Source organism: Symphodus melops (assembly GCF_947650265.1).
Source record: "Symphodus melops genome assembly, chromosome: 2".
In the NCBI taxonomy this organism is placed as follows: domain Eukaryota; kingdom Metazoa; phylum Chordata; class Actinopteri; order Labriformes; family Labridae; genus Symphodus; species Symphodus melops.
This window is the reverse complement of record NC_136692.1, coordinates 17,695,162-17,709,097: the sequence shown is the minus strand read 5'-3', so window position 1 is coordinate 17,709,097 and position 13,936 is coordinate 17,695,162. Positions and strand designations below refer to the sequence as shown.

Below are 13,936 nucleotides of genomic sequence, written 5' to 3'. Positions count from 1 at the left end.
CTTTGTCAACTCCCTTTATATAAGTCAAACATACAAAATTAAAGGCACTTTTTTTGAATATTTCATTTCCAAGCAAGATACCAAATTTCACAAACGTATCTGGTCTAAAAAGGATTAAAACAAGTAGAAAACCATTAGTCATAAAACGAATCCTAAAAACATCTGTATCATCGTAGTGTGTGTACTCTGTGAAAGGACAGGAATCATTTCTTTTGAAGTTTCATCGGGAAGACTTCGATAGTTTGAGGTTGTTTATTAGTTTTTAAAAAATGAAGTCATAGAGTATTTTGTTTAGGATCAAAATGTTTTATACTGATAATAGGGATACAGCAATGACACAATTAAAGCTGCCCAAAGTAAAGCCCAGTTAGCGCACCTACATTTTTTACTGCAATGTCCTAGATTTACCTTCTCTGCTCAGTGCAGAAGTCTCTGAAATGAACAGTTAAATCAATGAAATAAAAGTTAAATGTAATCATTTGTTTTGGGGTTGGTCATATTATCTGTGCATGACACAATAATAAATTCAAGTAAATCAATCAAAAATCCGAACATGAGTTTAGTAAAAACCGTTAGAGGTTAGAGGATTGAGTAACAGATTCAAAATGAATATGTTGAGATTAAACCCTGAGGGACCACTGTAGAACAACTCAAACTAAACATGAATATTTTATTGAATGTTCTTTACCACTACTTCAGGCCAAAACACAACATTTCATAAAACAAGATGATTCCACACGAAAGTAGGAAACATTTTTGGAAACATGACAGTATTTCAAGCAACATGACGAGATCACATAGCATAGTTTGTTGGTTTTAGCATGGTAAAAAAAAATCCAGAAGGCATGTTTAATAAAATATTATCTGTGCTGAGGAGGAAATGTTGAGTCTGTAAAAGGGAAGACATTTGTCCCCAAATACTTTTGTTTTCAAATTCCCTTTGCAGATTGATAACTCCAGCCTCCCGCAATAGTTTTCGTCTGGTCATATTCCATTTTAAACCTACTTAGCCACTCTGATCTGCAGCTCTGTCAATCTCCACACCTCAGTGAACAGCTGGATAAACACAGCCGGCTGGGTCTGTTGGCTCAGTGTTTCTCCAGAGGAATCCTGTCTAAGTCCTCAGGCTGCAGCTGTCTAATGTGCTGGAGGTCCTGACCCTTGTTCTTGAAACTGAAGCCTCAATGTTGCTCAGCTGCTGATGTGTTTAAGATTCAAAGAAAATCTAAAGGTATAACACAAAAATCTTCCTGCATGTTATAGCTCAATATCAATATTTTTACAGTCCGAAGTCAATCACAGATAAAAGTCTGATTTTAGAGTTAAAAGGATGTTAGGACTGAAGAATCCTAAAAGTGCAGTCTCTGCAGAAAAGAACAACTCGGTTAACTCAGGCACAATTTCTGATCAACTATACCATGTTAATAACTGAAAGCATTTTGCAAATTGTGTGTGCATGCCTGACTGTGTGTATGTGAAGCTCCCGCTGTGCTGTGTTTCTGCAACTCAGAAACACAGCACAGCTGGCAGCCTGGGACAACAATATTACACGGCAGCAAAATCAATATGAATGTACAAAGACATGATAATGGCTGAGCTATAGTTACTGCACTTTAGTTTAAAAAGGAGTGAAAGGGCTAGTCATTATATTGCATTCTTTCTTTCTGTTACTTTATTTCAATTACAATTATGTTAGTGGCTTCAAATTCTGTAAACAAACTATGGTTTCACAAATTAGTTTTATACAGCAAGTATGTGGCACATACAATAAAATTGACTCCAGTTTTGCATTGCTTTTAAAATAGAGACAAGCATGTTTATCTAATACACTTTACAGAAGGACAAGCTAACACAAACACCTCTTAAACTGAAAACTAACAGGCCTTTGGATACAAATAACATGTAATAGGCACAACAATTGCAACCTTAATGCAATGAAGATGCTGAAGGGCATTGTTATTTATTGTTAAATAAAAACAGATTTAGGTAGATAGTTGTACTTTTTACACCGATTGGCCTTTGAAAGGCGTAAGTGATTATATAGGCTAAGTAAAACAGGCTAAAATGAACAAAGACGATAGGCTGAAATAGATAAAAGCTAAGAACAACACAACCTAAAAATAAATCAAACATTTGTATTTAAGAGTTAATAATAAATTAAATGGTTTTATGGTAGGCCTACTTGTAGCACCTTGAGATTTTCTTTTAAATGTAAGGTGCGTTACAAATAAAATGTATTATTATTAAATAAACACTGTAACACTTTTGAATGGGTGTGTGAAGTTGTAGGTTACTACTAATGCTACTACTCCACACACCCGACGTTTAGCGGTCGGTGCGTTGGTCTGATCTCGCGCCATACACGGGCTCGAGAGCTCCACGACGGCCTCGCGGGGGCTACCTCTCCATATATGGTCTGCCCGGCGCGCGAGCCTCCGTGTGGATTCTTGATGGCCACCCTCCCGCGCAACCATGTATGGACGAGCGGCCGGTCGAATTCTGGTCGAGTACTCGGACATTCCATACGGTTCTCTGGAGCGACGAAAAAAAACCTCCCCTGCTGGTCCGGAGGGGAAAGAGGGGTATATCAAGACCCCGGTGGTCGCTGCCTGTCACCTCCTTTCAGCTGGAACCAGCAGCGGGTAAAGATCCTCTCACTGACAGCCGTAGACAAGCAGAGGTAAGCGACTTTGGTGGGGAATGTAGATGGGCAGGGTGGATGGAGAGAGCTGTTTAATTAATGGAGTCTCGTGTGGACATTTAGGAGTGTGAAACTGATTGGGAATAATCTGGATTGAAGAGGAATCAATGAAAGTTGGCGGTGAACAGTCTTGGTCTGGGTACTTTTGGCTCTCTGGTCACCTTTCACTAAAGCTACTGTTGCTTTGACAGGCAATGAGAAAAGTCCCACGAGCCAGCCAGACCTGCTGCATTTAGGTGTTTTCGGATATTTGGACATTTCAAGGAATTGACAGGAAAATCCCAATTTCTGTAACACCAGAATTTACCATTTTAATGAGGGTCCGTTATTGATAAAAAAAAAGTTTTAAAATATTCTTTTGAACTTTGTAAAACAAGAATCCCTCTTAAAAATATCTTCTCAGAAGTCGAAGAAGCCTTTTTTAAAAATCAAAATTATTTTCCACTTTCCATTGCTTAAAGAATATTGAACAATTGAAACTATCGAGATGTGTGTTACCAATAATAAGGAAAGGTAAAGGATCAGTGACAAATCATTGAGAAATTGCATGTTGTGTATGCAGTCCAAAGTTACCAGATAAGGTATTGTTACACTAAAAAAAGGTTATTATGTTTTTTTTTGTCCTTAATTAATTTATTTAACTTGGGTTGGTTAAATGCCCAATGCCCAAAACCCAATTTCAGACAAATGACTGCTTCAGAAGATTCTTTGTTTTTGCTTTGCAGTTCGTCACCTCTGACTCCACTTTTTCTGAATAACCTGCAGACATGTGTGACGACGAAGAGACCACTGCCCTCGTGTGTGACAATGGCTCTGGCCTGGTCAAGGCTGGTTTCGCTGGAGACGATGCTCCAAGGGCCGTGTTCCCCTCCATTGTTGGCCGCCCCCGGCACCAGGTATACCATAAAACTATGTCAGACTGTGTTTTCCTACAGAATCACTCTGTGAAAGCACACAGCATCTGAACGTCCAACTTTTTTTCCCTGTTTCTGACTGGAAACGATCAAAAAGCTGATCAGCCACTTTTTTGTTAATGTTTTCAGCTTTTTATCTTAATTAAGCAGGCGGAAATTGGCAATTTATTCAACAGACTTCAGATTATTTACCACTGAAAGATTACATCTCACTGGTTTCTATCAGAAAAGGTCCCTCTTGACCAAACTGTCATTTAAGTATCAGACTACGCAAAGCAGCTGAAACAGCTTGGCTATAATAAGTTTTAGTTGCATTCAAATGTGTCACCCTGATGTTGGCAGACTAGTTGAAAATATTTTGGTTATAGAACTCTGAAACTTGAGTTAAATGGACTTCAAATTCTAAACTGCTCCTTCTCCTCCCCTCAGGGTGTGATGGTCGGTATGGGTCAGAAGGATTCCTATGTGGGTGACGAGGCTCAGAGCAAGAGGGGCATCCTGACTTTGAAGTACCCCATTGAACACGGCATCATCACCAACTGGGATGATATGGAGAAGATCTGGCACCACACCTTCTACAACGAGCTGCGCGTGGCCCCAGAGGAGCACCCTACCCTGCTGACAGAGGCCCCACTCAACCCAAAAGCCAACAGGGAGAAGATGACTCAGATCATGTTTGAGACCTTCAACGTCCCTGCCATGTATGTTGCCATTCAGGCCGTGCTGTCCCTGTATGCCTCTGGTCGTACCACTGGTGAGTCTGTCACTGATGCAAACAATCTTCAATGTCTGCAAGAATTACAATTTAAACTGTTACATTTCAACATGTGGACCATATACATCTTTAATGTAGAGACACAGTTTATTCACATTGTCCATTTTGGGAGATTTTTCATCTTTAAAGAATCTAATGAGGACAATTCAGCTTCTTTTCCATGCAGATAATAAACAATATCATGATAAATATTATGTGTAGTATATTATCAACATCTAGTCACTAGGACAGAAATGGAGGAAAAAGTGGTCAATTAGAGTATTGCCTGCCTTAAAGCTCAGATATAACGCTCCTGTTTCTGTTCTCAGGTATTGTTCTGGACTCTGGTGATGGTGTGACCCACAATGTGCCTATCTATGAGGGCTACGCCCTGCCTCACGCCATCATGCGTCTGGACCTGGCTGGTCGAGATCTGACTGACTACCTCATGAAGATCCTTACAGAGCGTGGCTACTCCTTCGTCACAACTGGTAAAAAATCGAGCAGTTTCACTTTATGTTTTAAAAAATAGTGCAAAAAAATGTAAAATCCTGAACAAAAGCTCATTTGTGTTACCTTCCACTTGAATTTCCCCATTATTTTGGGCACAGTCTGATTTTTCTCTCTGTTTCCAGCTGAACGTGAGATTGTGCGTGACATCAAGGAGAAGCTGTGCTACGTGGCTCTGGACTTTGAGAATGAAATGGCCACAGCTGCCTCCTCCTCTTCCCTGGAGAAGAGCTACGAGCTGCCCGATGGTCAGGTCATCACTATTGGAAATGAGCGTTTCCGCTGCCCTGAGACCCTGTTCCAGCCCTCCTTTATCGGTAAAAACTGATTTCTTCAGATTTCTACTTATTTTGTGGGGTAAACTCGCTGAAAGGTTTAATAACGTAACAAAAATCTCATTCCATATAAGCTAAAGCTATCTGTCCTTCTCCTGATCAGGTATGGAGTCCGCTGGTATCCATGAAACAGCCTACAACAGCATTATGAAGTGCGACATTGACATCCGTAAGGACCTGTATGCCAATAATGTGCTGTCTGGTGGCACCACCATGTACCCTGGTATTGCTGACCGCATGCAGAAAGAGATCACAGCTCTTGCTCCCAGCACAATGAAAATCAAGGTAAGGCAAACACTTAAATAACTTGTGAGTGTATTTGTGAGGGTTAGAGGAGAGTTTATAAATAGTACAGACACAATAGGACAAAAATATAAGAAAAGCTGCAAATAATATATTTAGCCTTCACTCTTAAGAGAAGACTTTAAACCGCACTCTGTTGCCTGTCAGCCATAAGAGCATTAAGGAGCTTCTGAACTGAGGTCTGCTTTTAAGTTGGCCATCAAGTTCAAATTTAAGGGCTTTGTGAAGGCCAATAAAGCTCTTTACAAACTATCAACTAATACCATTTATATTACAGAGATGGTCACGTACTTTTGACCATATTATGTGGAATAAGATGACCACAAACTAACCCAAAATAACATTGTGTCACTTTCAACTGAGTGCTGCAACAGAGATTTTTTAGGATGTTAAACACTTGTTGATTTAAAGTCAGAATTTAGTGAAAAATGCTCATTGTAAGTTAAAGTGAAATTAATTGATTGACTTAAACAATAGTCAACAAACTGAACTTACCAAAAGTATATTTCTGGAGTAGAAGTTGTTTAAAATCACGCTCAGTAATTAAGGAAAATAATACAATAGAATATAACAAAACTTCTGCAGTATAAACAGGGATGTCTGCATAGTTATAGTCATAGAGTGTTGAGAAAGGAGCAAATAACCAGGTTTACCCAAAACAAAAACAACAATGTATTAATTTCAACAACCGTTTTCTTTATTAAATGTCAGACATTATGGAAAAAGTATCCTTTCAGACGTAAAACTAATGCATGTTAGATCTGACAGTTCAAAAGTCAACAATATTCAGTTTAAAATGAACAAATTATAACTATAATTATTATAATAATTATAATTATAAGCTAGTGACTCAGAGGCATCGATATCACTACTCTTTTTGTTATGATTACTATCAGACAATGACATAAATGATTTCCTTCTCTTTTGCAGATCATTGCCCCTCCTGAGCGTAAATACTCCGTCTGGATTGGCGGCTCCATTCTGGCCTCTCTCTCTACCTTCCAACAGATGTGGATCAGCAAACAGGAGTACGATGAGGCCGGTCCCAGCATCGTCCACCGCAAGTGCTTCTAAACACAAGATCCAAAAACTGCTTCAGGATCTACAAGACGCCGCTGCCTCTGATACTCAGATCATCGCCTTACCTGTACATATGTTATTTATTCCTTCTGTTATGCATGGGATTTTTTTGAATGTGAATGTTGTCTGGTGTGTGATTGAGTGAAGTAAGTGTTGGCTTTGAGGTACAACACACTCCCAAAGACCAAAAAAAGGTGAATGGAAAAAAATAAAATCCTTTTATTTTCAAGTAAAAACACTGTCTGTTTTCCATTTATCATTTACTACATGGGTATCAGATATAAATTCAAGAAAGAAGTAATCAGGGCCTAGGCAAAGTATAAGTGAAAAACAGTTTTTTTAGACTGACAATAAAGAAATGTTGAAGGAAATATTTGACACTTCATAAAAAAACAGGTCCGCGGTCTTTGTTTTTTCCTGAACAATTAGGACCCATCTTATTCATGAAAGTCATCTTTTTAATAAATATTTTGGACAACATTTCCACAGACAACATTTTTTCATGTAAATATTCGATAGGGCCGCGGTCAACATTTTGAACAGGTCCACGGTCAACATTTGTCCATGAAATTTTTAAACAGGTCTGCGGTCAACATTTATTCATGAAAATATTGAAGTGGTCCACAGTCAATATTTTTTCATGAAAATATTTGACAGAACCGCAGTATAAATGTTTTCATAAAATCTTTATTAAGGTCCATGCTCAACATTTTTTCAAGAACATTTTTAACAGTTCGCGGTCAACATTTTTTTTATAAAAAATATTTGACAGGTCCATTTTCAAGGAAATTTTGAATTGGTCCATGGTCAACATTTTTTCATGAAAATTTTGAAGTGGTCCACAGTCAATATTTTTTTCATGAAAATATTCAACAGGACCGCAGTGTATATTTTTTCATGAAATTTTAATTCAGGTCCACGCTCAACATGTTTTCATTAAAATTTTGAAATTGAATGAAACATTTTTTAGTATGGACCTTTTTAAAATTTTCATGAAAAAATGTTGACCGCAGACCTGTTCAAAATTTTGAAAATGTGGTCAACATTTTTTCATGAATAGTTTTAACAGGTCCGTGGTTAACATTTTTATTTTGAACATTTTCTATTTTTTTAAGATTTAATTTGAGGCTTTTTATGGCTTTTAATCGAGAGATAGTGCAGTGGAAATCAGGGATTAAAATCAGGGAGAGTGGGAATTCATAAGAGTGGTTTGTGCCACACCTGTATTTTCTTGTCTTAAGTATGTTCAGAGAAGGATGCTTTTTTTAGGTTTTTGTAACATTAGTAGGAGACTAGTTAGGTCCTGTTTTGATGAGTTTATTTGTTTGTTAAAATAAACGTTTTCTTTTGCTTACAACTATTCTTTGGCCTTGTCCTTTTTGGTTGTCACTTACAACTCTGCAAGGTTGCAGGGATGTAAAAATACCATACAGTATTGATCAGATAGTTGACTGGAAGACATTAAGGTAGATTTTTTTTTTTTTTAAGTAACTGGTGCAAATTAGTAATCCCTTTGTTTTCCCAGACACGAAAGTTTCTGTCCATTATTCCAGATAGAAAATCAGTTTTGCCATATAATGAAGTAAAGACAGGTTACCCGAGACCTGACCTCTAATTTTCTGACAGCTTGACATACCTTAATGGTGCAAATTCTAATTGGATTAGCACGAAAAGACTTCAAACACCCTTACCAAATAATATTTTTAAGGGGTATTTGGACATTAGACTTTCTATATCAAGCCAAAGAGATGTAGGTTTATTGTGCTCCCTCTAATGATGATAGAGATAGTGTAACTATTTTAATGTGTGGCTTCTTCTGAGCCCAAAGGAGCTAAACCAGCTATTTGGGTGCTTGATGGCTTTAAGGGGGAGCATAATTGGATGTTCATTTTAAAAAGTGCAATACAACCTAACCAGGTGATTGGGAGGTTATTCCATCTCTCTAAATCCATTCTGATGTGTGAGAGGTGTAAAAGTTGTTTTATACATGTGGTCAGAAGTGGGGGTTATATGTATTCTGAAGTAGACAAAGCCCTTTGGGGACCAATTGAAAGAGAAAGGAGATGAAGTATGAGGTTTCTGTTCAAGACAACCTAAAGGCATCAATTCAGATTTGCTGAAATGTATTTTGTAGCTTGAAAAGGTACTAAAAATATTGGTCTCTGTAAGAGAAGAAATAGATACCTCAGGCTTAGTCAAAGTGACCAAGACGTCATCCACAGAGGATGATCTTATGTTGTCTGTTTGCAATAGCTAGGCCATATGTCCTTGTTCATCCTGATTGCCTCAGCAAGTGGCTCTAGAGCCAGTACAAATAGCAGAGGCGATAGAGGGCAGCCTTGCCTTGTACCTCTCTGAATGTGTAAATTGGGGGATAGCAAGCCTTTTTAAGCACTGCAGAAAGATGATAAGGTAATTTATCCAATTGATGCTTTTGAAATTCTACATCAGATAATTTATTGTTAACTTCAAATAAAAATAAGTTGAATGTTGCTTATTTTCCATGTTTGAGGTTGCTTTTATTTTGAAACGACATGTCAAAATATCTTGTATTTTCCTCTTTGTAAGCAAGCATCCACTTCTAATGACAGACAAGCCGGTGGGAGGATTTTCAGTTGAAACAATACTTCACTTCTCTGAATCTAGACAAATGAGTGAAACCCGATCCTATGACATTAATGAAGCCCATAAACCTCCAAAACAATGCCAAACTAAACATTATCACGATTTACAAGAGAGTTAGTATCCGTAAATAGTAAAATATTATACTCAAGTAAAAGTGCTGTTAATTAAAAAAAACAAAAACATTTACTCATGTACATGTACTCATGTAAAAATAGAAAAATTTAAAAATAGACTTCAAAAAGGGATTTACCCCCTTTTTTTTAACCAGCAGTATGTTTTAATGAAGGATAATTTAATAATCAAGGCTTACAGTATAATGTTAAAATAATCAGCTTTTTCTTTTATGACAGACTGTATGCTGAGCCCACATGTTACGGTTCAGAGAAGACCCAATTGCAGAATAAACGAGCAGAGGCAGGAGTAAGGCAAAAAAACTGAAACTTTACTTAATCTTTCAGGCAGAGTACCATAGGTCCATTAACAAAAAAAAACACAAGAAAAATCAAGAAAAATCAAGAAAACCAGTCCCAAGTCATACGGGGAGATATATATATAATATTGAACTGGCTGGAGGCTCTGCAGACAGCAACGATCTGACAAATAAGAGGGGAGATTGACCAAGCTTTATATATATATATATATATATATATATATATATATATATATATATATATATATATATAATAATTTACACTTTATTAATCCCACGAGGGGAAATTCGGTTTACACTCTGTCTAACACACACATAGGCCGAGATACACACTCATGCACAAACAGGGTTCTAGTGACATGCATTAATGGAGAGGTCTCAGAGTGAGGGGGCTGCCCACAGCGAGCGCTCCAGAGCAGTTTTGGGGTTCGGTGCCTTGCTCAGGGGCACCTCGGCAGTGCTCAGGAAATGGACTGGCACCTCTCCAGTTACCAGACCAGTTTCCGGACTTGGTCCGTGCCGGGACTAGAGCCGGCGACCCTCCGGTTCCCAACCCAAGTCCCTACAGACTGAGCTACTGCCGCCCCGGCAGTATATATACATATATATATATATATATATATACATATATATATATATATAGTAATGAGCAGATGAGCAACAGCTGCGGCAGGATCCAGGAGGCTGACAGATGATTGGCTGAGATGGCACAGGAAATGGGCGGAGACCAAGAACAGGGGGGAAGGCTGGCAGGTGCAGAATGGACAGTGAGCAGAGGAGTGAATGCAGGAAGGCGGGGTATCAGGAGAAGGAAGCTCCAGCAGAATCCATGGCAATACCACCCCCCCCCCCCCCCCCCCCCCCCATGGACATCTCCAGGTGTCCTACTGGGCTGTTCTGGGTGCAGACGATGAAACTCCCTGATGAGGGCGGGGTTGTAGATGTCCTTAGCCGAAACCCACGACCTTTCCTCAGGGCCGTAGCCCTCCCAGTCCACCAAATATTGAATTCCTCTTCCCCGCCGTCGAGCCTTGAGGAGTTTCTTGACAGCATAGACTTCTTCTCCATCAATGAGCTGGGGAGGAGGAGGGTTGGCGGGTGGGATGAGTGTGCTGGTGCGTACTGGCTTAATACAGGAAACGTGAAAGGTGGGGTGTATTCTCTGAAGGGTCCGGGGCAACTGTAAACGGATATTAGTGGCAAGGGGTAACGATTCTTAACAGTATTGTCATTCAGCCCACGATAGTCAATACAAGGCCTAAGGGATCTGTGCTTTTTCTCCACAAAGAAGAAGCCCGCCCCTGCTGGAGAAGAGGATGGTCAGATAATGCCCGCTGACAAAGCATCCTCAATGTACTTGTTCATGGCCCCCATTTCAGGGGCTGTCAGAGAGTAGAGCCTACCCTTAGGTGGTGAAGTTCCAGGCAGCAGATCAATAGCACAGTCGTATGGCCGGTGGTGAGGAAGAGTGGTAGCACGCGACTTGCTGAATACGGTTTTAAGGTCTAGATAATCAGCTGGCACTGCAGCTAGGTCCGGAAACTCCTCCTGAGGCTCCACAACACCACCTGGTGGTAAGGCTGACAAGAGACACTTTAACAAACAAAAGGTGCTCCACCCCAAAATGGTGTTATTAGCCCAGTCCATGTGTAGGTTATGTTCCACAGAGGACAACTGGGTCAACCTGCATGGGCTCGGGGACTGAGGGGCTCAGAGGAGGTTCCCCTGCTGGTGATCTGTAAGGAGGAAACTGAGGGCGCCTAGCAAGCTTCTCTCTCTGCCTCTGCATTAGCCTGGTATCCATACGAATGGCTAAGTCATCAGAAACTGACCTCATCCCTTGGCGTGACTGCAGCAATACCTGGGCCGCTTCTCTGCCACTGACGGACTTGTCGAACACCTTCTTCATTTCCTGAATGAAAACATCCAGGGAGGCACATACAGGTGAATTGGCCTCCCACACCGAAGTACCCCACTCCCTCGCTCTTCCATCCAGGAGAGTGATGATGTAGGCAACTCAGGGGCGCTCAGATGGGAAGCAGGAGGGTTGCAGTTCGAACACCAGAGAACATTGAGATAAAAAAGAACGGCAAAGGCCAGGCTCACCGCTGTAGTGACTAAGAGGAGGCAAACACGGCTCGTGGCTGGGTTGTGGTGCCAGAGGAAGCGGGGGCGGAAGCTGCAGGTGAAGCTGTGTTGCTGGACAGGTTCGCAGCCTGAAGCTGCTGTAGCTGAGTCGACAGATGATCCACACTGTTTGTGAGTACTTGCAGGTGCTGTGTCACCGTGGCCATCTCCTGCTGATGAGTGTTGAGGGCAGAACCTTGCTTGTCCACCTGTGCGAAGAGATGTTGAAACTCTGCTGTATCCATTCTTGGTCAGATTGTACTGTTACGGTTCAGAGAAGACCCAATTGCAGAATAAACGAGCAGAGGCAGGAGTAAGGCAAAAAAACTTTACTTAATCTTTCAGGCAGAGTACCATAGGTCCAATAACAAAAACAAACAAGAAAACCAGTCCCAAGTCATACGGGGAGATATCCAACAGGCAATATTGAACTGGCTGGAGGCTATGCAGGCAGCAACACATATGACGATCTGACAAATAAGAAGGGAGATTGACCAAGCTTATATATAGAGACTATGGCACCATGCCCCCTGATGGGGAGAAACTCTGCAGGAGGTGCAGAGCATCCCAGGCGGTGTGAAGGTGTGAGGAACATGATGTCACCAGCTTATTTGCCTGTATGAAGGTTTATTCTCTGATGGGCTCATTGCCCACCAGAACTGTAGTATTGCTTAATATGTAAATTATGTAACCTGAAACTTGTTTTTTTTGAGTGTGTAAAATCACTGGGGTAATAGTCAGGGCCCTTGGGTACCAGGATCCCTTGAAAGATCTTTGTCACCTCTTTTAGATCTTTCAAAATAAAATACTGAATATAACTCAACTTTCTTATCTCTCAATGAAAAATTGACAGAATTCACCTTTAATTTTCTCTAAAATTATACAGTAAAATCTGCTGAGAATCACAGGGGTAATAGTCAGGGCGCTTGAAGAAGAATCCATTGAAAGATCTGATTGAAAGGTCACCTTTCACAGATTTTTCAAAATAAAATAATGAGTACTAATACTAATACTAAAATATCTCTCAATGGAAATTGAATGTAGCAAACCTTTATTTTTCCTAAAAGAAACTGTACAGTAAAATCTTCTGAAAATTCTTAAGATAATAGCCCGGGACACGTTGAAAGCAGCAGAGTTTCCATTGAAAGATCTTTGTCACCTTTCACAGATTTTGCATTAAAACATTTCAATATGACCCGAATATCAAAGCTCTCATTGAAATTTGAGCTGAATTAAACTTTCGATCGGGCGGCTGGCTTGACCGGGGTTTTGCAAATGACGGCTCACTGAGTGGCAGCAGCGCAGCTCTGACCTCTCGTCAGTCCTTCTGTCAGAGAACCTTCTCATCCTTCCATCCGGACTTAAACTTGTTTAAGGTTCTTTTTAAAAGCAAGCTGAATCATCTGGGCCTAGCTTCCGAGCAGCATACTGCACCGATGCTCTGAGAAGACGCTTTGGAGCATGGAAAATGAGTTTTCACACATGACTGTAGAGGCTCTCAAAGTTAGGGCAAAGGTCTCATCCAGTTTTCAAAAATCCGCGGTCACGTCGAGTGGCTACAGTGACGTAGGCTACATCACGTGTAGTTTAACTTTCTTTTTAGTCAGTCCTTGATAGGCTGTTGCAGAGTAAATTCCCATCAAACACAATCACACCATCGTTTCTTTATAATTTCGATGGTTTGCTGATAAAGAATGCAACATAATTTGCATCTATGATAATATAATATTAAGTTAAAAAAAAAAAAGAAAAGAAAAAAAGATCTGTGCCTCAAGTGGGGGTGCACAAGCATTTATGCGGGCAGGTCCGGCCCCCTGTGGCCCGACCATAGCGACGGGTTTGCACCTACGTGATGTGCGTATATCCAGCCCATTTTTATTACTACAATTTCTGCTCTGTCAAGTTGAACTGAGGCAATTACATTTTTACCGGAAGTGGTATCCTTTCAGAATAAATACTATTCAAAAGCTTTTTAGTTTTTACATCAATCTGATATTATCTTCGTTTCATAAAATCACGATTACACAATTGCTGTTAAATTATAAAATAAGCAGTGAATCAGATGTAAATTCATTGAACTCAGCTTAAACTTTACTATCTGCAACATTAAAAGGGTGCTTGTTATGGAAGCATCGATAAATATACTCAAATCATATA

At 40.0% G+C, this 13,936-nt stretch overlaps 1 protein-coding gene across 1 annotated transcript; it reads left to right on the top strand.

The window, feature by feature from the left end:
* Positions 1-3,434: 3,434 nt before the first annotated feature.
* Positions 3,435-6,833, top strand: acta1a (actin alpha 1, skeletal muscle a). The gene is made up of 6 exons (XM_079338301.1): positions 3,435-3,597; positions 4,045-4,369; positions 4,699-4,860; positions 5,005-5,196; positions 5,318-5,499; positions 6,448-6,833. The coding sequence occupies exons 1-6, from the start codon at positions 3,469-3,471 to the stop codon at positions 6,589-6,591; spliced, it is 1,134 nt and encodes a 377-aa protein (XP_079194427.1). The 5' UTR covers positions 3,435-3,468; the 3' UTR covers positions 6,592-6,833.
* Positions 6,834-13,936: the final 7,103 nt, after the last annotated feature.

Coding starts and splice junctions, on each gene's coding strand:
- acta1a (XM_079338301.1), top strand. CDS start 3,469: ATGTGTGACGACGAAGAGACCACTGCCCTCGTGTGTGACAATGGCTCT. Junction 3,598..4,044: donor TTGGCCGCCCCCGGCACCAG/GTATACCATAAA, acceptor TCCTCCCCTCAG/GGTGTGATGGTCGGTATGGG. Junction 5,500..6,447: donor CCAGCACAATGAAAATCAAG/GTAAGGCAAACA, acceptor TCTCTTTTGCAG/ATCATTGCCCCTCCTGAGCG.